We start from the raw sequence: 11481 nt of genomic DNA on the forward strand, positions 1-11481 counted from the left end.
ACGGTTTAACCGGTTCAACCGGTACTACCGGTCGGTTTGAACCGGTTAATAAAACATTGAGTTATAAGTGTTGTATTTGTTGATATATGTTGGAGCAGTTAGTTGTATGGTAAATCTTTGAAAAAAATGACATTGTTGTCACTTGATAAATTTTGTGAAAAAATGATGTCTTTTTAAATTGTATGCGGAAGTAGGTGATATTTATTTAAAATCGAATAGAAATATATCATTTCAACTCAGTTTATTTAGTGTACCTTAAATTATGTTCTGTTATTGCTTCGACTTTTTTAATATGTTTAGTGATTGAGTTGACAAAGTGGTTGTTTTCCACCATATTTTAGTCCTTGTAGTAAATACTTCATTTAATTGATTATTGTTGTTAATGGCAGTATATTTTAATTTGATCACTTGGCTTTTCGTGGTTCGATTCTATAGGCCAGCCATGATACTGATGTTAAAAAAGTACATATTAGATGTCAAAACTATAATAAACTGTACTATTCTAGCACTAAAGGTTTAAACTAACTCTAGCATCCATAGGTTGGAATCCAATACATATTTAAGTTATAGTTCAAGGTGAATGCGTTAAATGGGTAAACATTAGAAAAGGACGTCAAATGAGTAAACACGCATGATGAGTGATTCGCGAAGGAAAATGCATCGGGGGCTTGAGACGGTGCTTCATGTACTTCTGGATCAAAATTAAGGTATGTGAGGCTGATACGTAAAAACAAACCAAAGGGTTGATATTATGAAAGGTTTACTCGACACAGCCTGATATGTACAATAGATGGAGAGATAGGCAACTTGTAGAGGTAAATAAAGGTTATTTAGTTTCACATAGAACATACCCTTGTGTACGTTATGTGTGTGCCTCACACCTCACCTTTTGGGACCTATAAGGCTAAAAGCCTTGAAGCGTGTTGCGCTTTTTAGACCAAAGGGTCAAATAGGTAAACCTGAAAAAATGTAAATGTAATGCGACATACTCCAGCATACTTTGCTCTAAATGTTTGTAAACCGACAAATTCCAGCATACTTCCAACACCCATGTCTACCATCCATAGAACAATTGGTAATTAGGATTTACATGTTTATAAATACCATACTAATTTTTTATGTTTTTCTTGCACCGGACTCCAACCAGCTTGCCTGGGAAGAGAAGGTGCAAGGCATAATATGACAGAACTCTTTTGGAAATGCTCAAGACTTGGAAGATATGGCAGCAACAACACGTCCACACATTAGAATATCACTTTTGGGTCGAGTTATCTACTAACTGGCTTACTGTTAGCAGGGCTGGCCCGTTAGGCTTATCAATCTAGGCTAAGACCTAGGGTCACAAAAAACAAGGGCCTCAAATTTTCTCTTTACATATAATAGATTTGTTTTTGGCCCATTTAAACAAAGTTTCTAGGCCCAAGGTTTAGGATTTTACTCTAGGTTGCACACTTCATTCTAGAATCCAGAAGCAACGGTGCAACACACCAACCCTCGTTACTTGCGGCGTCTTTTGAGTAAACAATGTGAAACTGGTTTCGGATTGGGCGAAATTAGGGCCCCAAAATTAGGTTAGTTTTAGAAAAGAGTTGATTTGATGATTTTCTTTACTCTAATTCAATAAGGCACTGACTTTGTAATTCGCTTAGGGCCTACAAAAACATTGGAACGGTCCTGACTGTTAGTAACATAACTCGCCAACATACCTTTGTATAACCTAGCTAGGCAACATATCCACTCGATAAACTTTTCTACAACTTAGCTAGGCAACTTGCATGAGGTGGATGGTATGTCTTCAGCTACACAATGTATATAAAACTAGCACCGGCCGCATTGCGGCGGGTAATATTTCTTGATGATATATTAAAAAGTAAAGAGTAAATTTTTGATATTTCTAGTTGATATATTAAAAAGTATTTTGAAATTTTATAATTCACCTCCACTTTAACACGTGTTTAAAGAAAAACAACTTTTACCACCTAGAAGTGTCCCTGGAACCACGGATATATAGTAACATAACTTTTGTGTGTTTTGTAGCTACAAGTGTTCATCAAGGTGGGGTTTTGGATTTCTTGTGTAAAAGTTGTTTTTCCCCACCGATGACGTATCTTGGTATCTGACTATCCGTACCAAAAATCCAATACAAATAATTAACCATTCTTGATAAATAGTACATAGGAAAACAAATGTTAAGTGACAATCCAATTATATACAAGTTACATACTCTAGAGCAAACCCGAGAATTTTATTTTGCAAAATGGTACAATCTCAACTGCAAACAGTAACCAATATCACCATAACTTAGAGCAAACCCAAGAATTTTATTTTGCATCCGTGTCAACATGTGATATAAAAAGATTTGTAAAAAATATTAAAGAACATCAAGACAACAAAATCGAATCGAAACCTACAATTCCGCCATGCATATTGTTAGCAACTCTTGTCTGAATCTGATTTACGATTTATGACATTGCTTCTTATTAACAGAAAACATAACAAAGAACAGAGCAGCAGCATATGTTTACAAAACAAAAATGAATCGGGTAAAATGTATGGATCATGCACCAAAACTTGCCTTTATGACAACCAGAAAATTAGGGACTTATCATTATGCATATATCGCATACGTTGAAATCAACTCATATTTGACTCGAATCCCTCCCGAAGATGAAACGCCTCATCCAGTCTGACACCACCAACGACCTTGTACGCCAACTGACTTGCTTGCTGCATATGTCAGGTCAAACAAAAGTAAACAAAGTCAAACTACTGTCTTAGGTCAACTCAGCTTTTATTATTCAATGGTGTCTGGGTTACTCGGATGTTTGGGGGGGGGTGGGTTACCTTGCATACACAGAGTACCAAAGCCACTGAGAGCTGTGACCAATAGATACCCAATCACCGGGGAGTTGTGCTGCTGTTTGCTCTCCTCCTAATGGAGCAAATTGACCAAGATGCTTGTACCTGCATAATAAATCATGAGGCGTTAAGTGTTCGATCCCAAAGTCAGACTTCATGTTGACTTTCAATAGTCAAAGATGTCGAGATCAAACCTGAAGGGACGGAATCTATGCCTGCCAGACTCTCTGAAACGAATAGGACCTTCGGGATTTTTCGTGCATTCTTCCATGCGGTTGAAACAATCAGCAAGATAGGAACCTTGCTGAGCTGCAACCTGTGAAACCATCACTAAACCGCATGAGCAAAAAGAGACCTATAGCTTAATGATTAATTTAAGAGTAAAATGCCATTTTCGTCCCTGAGGTTTGGCCAGTTTTGCGACTTTCGTCCAAAGGTTTGTTTCTCCGAATCGAAAAGGTTTGAAATCTTGCCATTTTCATCCAGGTCGTTAACTCCATCCATTTTTCTCCGTGTCAAGGGTATTTCCGTCTTTTTTGTTAACTTGAAGGGCAATTCGGTCTTTTTCACTTTATGCAAAAAGACCGAATACCCCTGAAAAAGACTGAATTGCCCTTTAAGTTAACAAAAAAAGATGGAAATACCCATATGATTTAACGGAGAAAAATGGATGGAGTTAACGAGCCCGATGAAAATGGCAAGATTTTAAACCTTTTGTATCCAGATGTAGAAAAACAAACCTTTGGACGAAAGTCGCAAAACTGGTCAAACCCCAAGGATGAAAATGGCATTTTACTCTTAATTTAATGATGTCATACCTGAGCTGTGGCAGGAAGATTCTTCATCTGTGAATCCACTTGAGAAAGAGCCGATTTAAATTCTTCAACGTTCAGTTCAATCGATTCTTTTGCAACATCTCCTTTGGATTCCTTAAGTAGATCGACCAAGCTGCTCATTTGCTTATTGTTCAGATATAGTTTCACCTGAGGATACCTGTCACATATGTCGTCAAGTGCTTCTTGGAACTCTTTAACCGTAAGCGTTCCCGAGTTGTCCTTGTCTGCCTTTTGAAATATGGCCGAAATATCCTCCTGATACACGTGTTTGTTGCATGATTATTCAATAATATATCAATTTTCCTCATATTTTGTATTTCAGCTCATCAACAATGACATAAAAGGGTATATGTGTAATAACGCACCATGACTTTACGCTGATTAATTGTAGCACAGTCTCCAAGCGCATATATGCTGTTGGTCCCTTCAACTCGAAGCCATTCATCGGTAGCTAATACACGTCTATTTGCCTATATACGTAAGGATCACAAATCTTGTCACAAGATATAGTAATCATGAAAATAGAAACCGAAAATGGAAATCCAGTGGAAAATACCTGGCCAATCTGCTTCATGAAATCCATTACAACCGGACGAGTTGCAATACCAGTCGACCAGACTGCCATTCCGTAGGGTATAGTAGCGATCTCTCCGGTTTTAATCACTTTGGTTGAAATTTCTTTATCCGACACTTTCACAACCATTGCACCGGTCCTCAAATCTATACCGTCTCTGTGAAACTTTTGTTCTGCAAAAGCTGTGATTCGTTTGTCAAACCTGCATGAAATAAGGAAGTTATTGCATAAGCATAAACATAAAGCAAAAAAAGAAGAGTAAAATGCCATTTTCGTCCCTGAGGTTTGGCCAGTTTTGCGACTTTCATTCAAAGGTTTGTTTTTCCGCATCTGAATCCAAAAGGTTTGAAATCTTGCCAATTTCACCTGGCTCATTAACTCCATCCATTTCTCTCCGTTAAGTCAAGGATATTTCCGTAGTTTTTGTTAACTTATAGGGCAATTCGGTCTTTTTCACTTTATGTAAAAAGACCGAACACCCCTGAAAAAGTCTGATTTACCCTTTAAGTTAACAAAAAAGACGGAAATACCCCTGACTTAATGGAGAAAAATGGATGGAGTTAACGAGCCGGATGAAAATGGCAAGATTTTAAACCTTTTGGATCCAGATGCGGAAAAACAAACCTTTGGATGAAAGTTGCAAAACTGGTCAAACCTGAGGGACGAAACGGGCATTTTACTCAGAAATGAAAAACTAAAGTAATATTGGCTGTATGTAACCCGAATAAAGGCGTACATGTTCAAGATATGGTCGGTTGCCTCAAGAAGCGTTATTTTAACTAAATCTTTAACCGACGGGTACAACTTCACCAAATCCTCCGACACAAAATCATGAAGCTCGGCTGCAAACTCCACTCCAGTGGGCCCACCACCAACAACAACGAATTGAAGAATTCGTTTCCGCTCATCATTGCTCAAAGTAGGTAAGCTTGCCTTTTCAAAGCAGTCGATCACAGTCCTCCTGATCTTCTGAGCATCTTCAACTTCCTGAATCCAATTGGTCAAATATATAAGTCAAACTATATTATGTAAGTGGAAGAATTTGTAAAGAGCGATTCACGGTTTACCTTCAAGTAGTGACAATTTTCTTCTACACCAGGAGTGTTAAACGTATTAACACGAGCTCCCATTGCGATCACCAGGTAATCATAGTCTACAACAAATTCTTCTTTATCCTCTTGACTTGAACGACAGTAAACTTTCTTATTTTTTGCATCGATCCTATAGCATTCAGCTTCCCAGTAATTAACATTCAAATTCTTCTGTTATAGATTAAACATGCATTAGTTAGTAGCTAATCATCACCTATTTCAGCTCGGAACAAGAAGCTTGTTTGTGCATATATGGTCACAAATTGTTAATATTCGTTATTTTCATTTGATATTAAGATGATATCCAGTGGCAAAGTTAGGCCTGTAAACGAACCAAACATTCATCGTATAACTGTAATTTTTATATATGAATACTATACATTATTTTGTTTATTTGTACCAAAATTTTATATAAAAATAATAATAATTGTGCTCATATGTATATTTAATATACCAGAGAATGAACTGTTTGTGAACTTGTTCGGCGGGAAGTTCGTTTATTTAATAAACGAATGAACACGAACACAATTATGTTAATTTAGTTAAATGAACGAACATGAACAAACGTTTTGTTCGTTCATTTATGTTCATTTTTTGTTTATGTTCGTTTCAATTTAAATACATAACTAGTTATATTTATATAAAATTTTAACATAAGGAACTTTCTTACTACTTATATAAATATAACTAATGGGAAATCGGACTTTTTAGTAATAAAAATGGGCTTTCCACTGAAAGTTATCATAATTAATCACTAATTGTTATATTATATATTATATACTATTAATTCAACACATCCGTAGGAATAGTTATGTATGTAACTTTTGAGTATTTAACACTAAATTTTTATTGTTGTTCACATTTCACAAAGCAAAACTTTATGGAATTGGTGGTGGATTAAGGTTACTCTCGGAGTACTTCGTTTGATTCAAGGGGTGCCCCGAGAGTTCTCGGAATTGATTCTGTTGGCCGTTTAAAAAAAAACTTAAGTGTTTTTGTTTTTTCTTGTCTTTTTTTTGTCATTTTTTTAGGTTTTTTTTTTTGTTTTTTAAGTTTCAATCGCACTCGGTATTATACAAGTAATGAAACGAACAAGGCCAATACCGATAAAAAAAACAACGCTGGCATTAGTATGGGTATTCGTTTTTATTATTTTCGATTGATGTAAAACACGTTTTGATATCCTTTTAGCCATATCACGGCTTTCATTTTTTTGTTTCTCTTTCGGTTGTTATATCGAGTGCCGGTACCTTGACGAACAACATCGATCCCAACCGAATTCCCGCTACGTAGATTTACATATATTCAACGCTTTAGGTTTTCTAAAACACGTGTCATATCGTAACGATAATGTAATAGACCGAACCAATATCGAACGAAATTCTACTATTAACATTATTTTTACCCTTCGTCTATGTTTCTATTTATAATTTGTTAAAAACTGGGCCGCTTCGCCGCGGTGTAACCCACTAGTTTATATAAAAAATTACTTTATGTTCATTTATATTTAGTCAATTATGTTTATTGGTGTTCATTTACGTTCATTTGGGGTTGTTTATTGTTTGTTAAATTATGTTCGTTTAAGTGTGTTTATGTTCGTCTACGTTCGTGACTGTTCGTTTAGGTTTTAATAAACGAACGAGCATAAACGAACACAAACATGCCTGTTTTCTTAATAAACGAACATGAACAAAAAAGTGTGTTCGATTATATGTTCGTTTTCGTGTTCGGTTACAGTTAAATGAACGAATCGTTCGGTTCACTTACAGGCCTAGGCAAATTCATGTATAAACTATAAACCACTGGTAATTAATTAATTACCTTCTTGACGATGTTGCGAATAGGTTCAACAACACTACGAGCTTCAACGGTACCAACTGTAACACTTGGTAGCAAAGGTGTGAATGCAAAATAATTCCTTGGTGATATCACTTGAACGTCATATGAAGGATTCTTGAGATTCTTCAAGAAACTTGTTCCAGCCCAACCAGTTCCAAGTACCACTACCCTCTTTTTCTCACTACCTGCTTCCGGTAACTCATCGATCTTCGCACCATTTTGTATATTATTCGCCTCAGAATAAGCCACCAGACCCCCACCACTAAAGTTATATCACATAAATAATTGGAAATCAAGGATTGGAATGATGAATATGAAATTATGAACCATAATCCAACATATTAACACTAAAGTTCATTCAAACACCTCACAGTTGATGATCAGAAACAGGTAACATCATTTACAAGTTGCAATAATTCAATCACAAAACTCAAACATTAAGATGTAACAAAATTAATGAACAATTGAACAAGCCTGCAACTATCTTATTCAGTTTTCACTATAATCCAGATCAAATACATCTAGATCATTGTGAACAAAACGTACAATCAACAACTATCAAAATTGAAAGAAATTAAGCTGAAATTAAATGTACTCAATAACGTCCTAGATGATTGTGAATAATAAAACTACAATCAATAACTACCAGATCGAAGAAATTAAGCTGAAACTACTAAACCTAGAAACGTCCTAGATGATTGGAAACCAATAATAACTGTCAAATTGGAGAAATTAAGCTGAAATTAATAAAAAAAAGTCATATATGATTACGAATCAAAAAGTACGATCAACAACAATGAAATTAACGGAATACCTGACGGCAAAAACCACCAGAAACCTCGATAGCGAAGGATATTCACCAAAGGAGCTCGAGAACCTCTTGTAGAAACTCAAATTCTTCATTTGCTGTCTTCAAAATTAGTCAAACTCTCACAATTTCAGATCTAAACTTCAACAACAACAACAGGATCGTCCACCTATACATACACATATATACACATGTGAATATAGGGAGAGAGAAAGTTGGAAGTGTTTTGCTGTAATTGTACGTTTTACAACTATTCTACGCTATTTCGTCGGAAAGAGGCGAATCTTCCCCGGGGCGGCTAGTGCGGTGGTGACGTGGATGACAGAGAATTGAACACGTGGATATCTGTGACGGTGAACGGAAAGGGATTATTCCGTTTTCTTTGGAGTCAATTATTACAGGCTGGAGATCGTGCCACGTGGTCTGCGCCTTTTTTTTATTTTTTTATTTATTTTCATGTTCGTTCAAACACGAGAAAGGTCGGGTCCATCATATATATTTTATTTACTTTTGTATATTTTTGCTGACGTTATAATGAAGATTCGCTTTTTGAATATCGTTAGAAGTTAGCAAAGCAGAAATTCTAGAGAATAATAATTGTTCCTTTAGTGGGATTTTTCGTGCTTTGTAGCGAGTTTTTGGTTCTGTTTGTTATGTTATGAGTTTGGTTTGTTACGGTAGCAGTATGATATACCAACGCCCGGTATACAAAAGAGATATGCATGAAGGGATATCAGTATATGTGCTTTACATCGATCGAAAACTATAGCCGAATATCGGTTTGTTATAGCTTATATAACGCCATGTCGAGGGAACCATAAATATAGCTATATTCATGTGATCGATGCCATGGATGGACTAGAATATCGTGTTTTTTTTTTTGGAGTGGTGGTGTTAGGTTGAGCAAGAAAAACATTTGACTTGAGTGGGCTTCGGTCATGGTATCCAAAGCAAGTGATGAGCTAGGTACCAATTCATATACTCACGTAAATAAATACTTACATCTATAGAAATTTAAGTAATAATAATTTCAATTTAGAATTATCAAATAATAATAACTAAGATATCCTTATGTATAATAATAAGGTGTTCACGGTCCAGTTTTGACGGTTTTTAGGGTAAATCAAGAGCCAAACCGTTAGTTTGGTTTTCTGGTTATCAAAAACCGAAACCAAATCGTTGAAATTCAAAACCAAACCGAACCGTTATAAACAGTTTGGTTTCTGTTTTACTTCACCGACTAGTCTTTATTATATTTTGCTTGATGATACATTAAATAAGAAAACAATTATTTGATTTTCTTCTTTTTCAAAATCAGAGAAACAGCTTATATGCTAATATGATGTAGTTAAGATTCTTGAACATCAAAGTTAGAGAAACCTTAAGATCATTAATTAACTATTCAACAGAACCCATGGAATGCAATGGGTGTGAACCCATGAAGGCATGAAGTGAGCAATGTCAAAATAGAGCATAGGTTCGAATTAAAGTCAACATAATATAATATAAAGAGTAAATTACGTTTTTGGCCTCTGTAGTTATATCATTTTTACTATATTAATTCAAAATAAGAATTTTTTAACATATCTGCCCCTATGGTCTCTATAACTAACCATTTTGGCCCCTAAGTCTAACCAAACCTCCAACTCTGGTTAATTAATTGGCACATGATGTCTAAAAATGTAATTTTCCCTCCCTCTTTTATGACTTAATAAATAAAACCCTATATTAAGGTGGTGTTTGGGATTCCTTCCCCCCCCCCTCCCCCCAACTTTTAACTTTTTTATAAGTTTATAAGTTGTTAAAATAGTGTTTGACAAAATGAGGACTTTTAAAATGATTTTTAGTTTACTCTTGATAAGGGGCTTTTTGAGAAGTCATGATTTCTCATTTCTCAAACCCCAAAAGTTTTATGAACAAAATCCCCATTAAATCCCCATTTACATGAATATGAATAAGTTAAACCAAACACCTTTTAAAAAAAACTACTTATTGACTTATTGGCTCATAAGCTAACCCAAACACCTTTTTAAAAATTCCTTTTTAAAAACTCATAAGTTAATAAGTCCTTCTCACGAAAAGTCCTTTTTAACTTAAATAAGCTAACCCAAACACCCCCTAACTTTTTTTTTTCACTTCATCTTATTTCATCTTCACTCATCTCCTTCACAACACCACTTTCTTTCAGATCCTCTTCGTCTCCTATTCGTCTTTCTGTACATACTCATAAGCCCATTCATAAATCCACAAATCTTGCATAAAAATCTCCACTTCAAACCCCTAATTTCAGACCAGACATTTCAAAGATGGTAATATGCATGTGGGTTGTTGGGAGTAGGCTGCCGGAGATCTGACAACGGTGGTGTTTGTTTGATTGTTGAATGTGATGTTGACGTAGCCGAAATCGTTGGTGGCGTGGCCGGTGGTTTGGAAGAGGGTGGGGATGAGTTTGCAGGAGGCGGGGAAGCGGCGGAGGTCAGAGGGGGAGAGGTATTGTAAAAGGATGTGGTAGCGGATGACGTCAGAGATGGAGGAGGAGGGTGGGTTACGGCGGAGGAGGTCGGATGAGCGGAGGATGGGGTTGGGGACGGCGAGGAGGGTGAGGGAAGTGCTGGCAGAGAGGTCGGTGGCGACAGTGGTGGTGGTGAGGAGGTCGGAGAAGTCGGAGAGATCTGGGAATGGGGAGAGGAGGTGGGTGATGTTGACGGCGGAGATGAGGGTGGTGTGGAGGAGTAAATAGAGGGTGATTAGAGGGGTAATATTGGAAATGTGGAGAGGTATAGATACAGATACAGAAGCGGAAATAGAGACAGCCATTTTTATTTGTTCCAAGTGAGGTGGTGAAAAAATCAGGAAGAAGATGAAGTGAAAAAAAAAACCTAGGGTTTTATTTTAAAATCATAAAAGGGGAGGATAAATTACATTTTTAGACATCATGTGCAAGTCATGTGCCAGTTAATTAACCAGACTTGGGGTTTGGTTAGACTTAGGGGCCAAAATGGTTAGTTATAGAGACCATGTGGGTAGATATGTTAAAAATTGTTATTTTGGGCTAATATAGTAAAAGTGATATAACCACAGGGGCCAAAAATGTAATTTACTCTAATCTATCTACTATAATAAAAGAAACCAATAAGTGACACGTGTCATTCATTGAAGACGTCTACATTTGTAATTTCCTGTCTTTTCATACTTATCTTATATCAATTAATTAAATAATAAATAATCAATTAATATTAAATCTTATCTTACTTTGAATATTGGATAGAATCATTCTATTTTTTCTAATAATATATTATCTTCAACTTTAAGTTATAAATTAAAGATATTTTTTAAATAATAACACAAAACAATAATCTTAAACTAAAAAAAAAACAATAATACGCTCATATAACAAATTTAAAGTACAAACAAAATTTACAAAATAACTTATTAGACATTAGATCAAACTTTCTAAAAAACACTAATTAGGAA

At 35.7% G+C, this 11481-nt stretch overlaps 2 protein-coding genes across 3 annotated transcripts; both read right to left on the reverse strand.

Moving 5' to 3' along the window:
• Positions 1-2301: 2301 nt before the first annotated feature.
• On the reverse strand, positions 2302-8537 carry LOC110944089 (external alternative NAD(P)H-ubiquinone oxidoreductase B2, mitochondrial-like). Of its 2 annotated transcripts, XM_035985197.1 has the most exons (11): positions 8249-8537; positions 8014-8176; positions 7182-7461; positions 5337-5531; positions 5006-5256; positions 4252-4471; positions 4061-4165; positions 3678-3950; positions 3054-3175; positions 2845-2964; positions 2302-2727 (listed from the first exon to the last, which is right to left on the reverse strand). In XM_035985197.1, exons 2-11 carry the CDS (start codon positions 8100-8102, stop codon positions 2640-2642), a joined length of 1743 nt encoding a protein of 580 aa, XP_035841090.1. In that variant the 5' UTR covers positions 8103-8176; positions 8249-8537; the 3' UTR covers positions 2302-2639. The 2 variants fall into 2 exon arrangements, with proteins under 2 accessions (XP_035841090.1, XP_035841089.1); XM_035985196.1 differs by having other exon boundaries at positions 8014-8483.
• A 1756-nt stretch (positions 8538-10293) lies between these two features.
• Positions 10294-10824, reverse strand: LOC118488256 (fasciclin-like arabinogalactan protein 4). Its single transcript, XM_035985519.1, has one exon. It carries the CDS (start codon positions 10822-10824, stop codon positions 10294-10296), a length of 531 nt encoding a protein of 176 aa, XP_035841412.1.
• Between the last annotated feature and the right edge of the window lie 657 nt (positions 10825-11481).

Source organism: Helianthus annuus, chromosome 16 (assembly GCF_002127325.2).
Source record: "Helianthus annuus cultivar XRQ/B chromosome 16, HanXRQr2.0-SUNRISE, whole genome shotgun sequence".
Classification (NCBI taxonomy): Eukaryota; Viridiplantae; Streptophyta; class Magnoliopsida; order Asterales; family Asteraceae; genus Helianthus; species Helianthus annuus.

Coding starts and splice junctions, on each gene's coding strand:
- LOC118488256 (XM_035985519.1), bottom strand. CDS start 10,824: ATGGCTGTCTCTATTTCCGCTTCTGTATCTGTATCTATACCTCTCCAC.
- LOC110944089 (XM_035985197.1), bottom strand. CDS start 8,102: ATGAAGAATTTGAGTTTCTACAAGAGGTTCTCGAGCTCCTTTGGTGAA. Junction 3,176..3,677: donor ATCTTCCTGCCACAGCTCAG/GTATGACATCAT, acceptor ATGGTTTCACAG/GTTGCAGCTCAGCAAGGTTC. Junction 2,728..2,844: donor TGGTACTCTGTGTATGCAAG/GTAACCCACCCC, acceptor TGACATATGCAG/CAAGCAAGTCAGTTGGCGTA.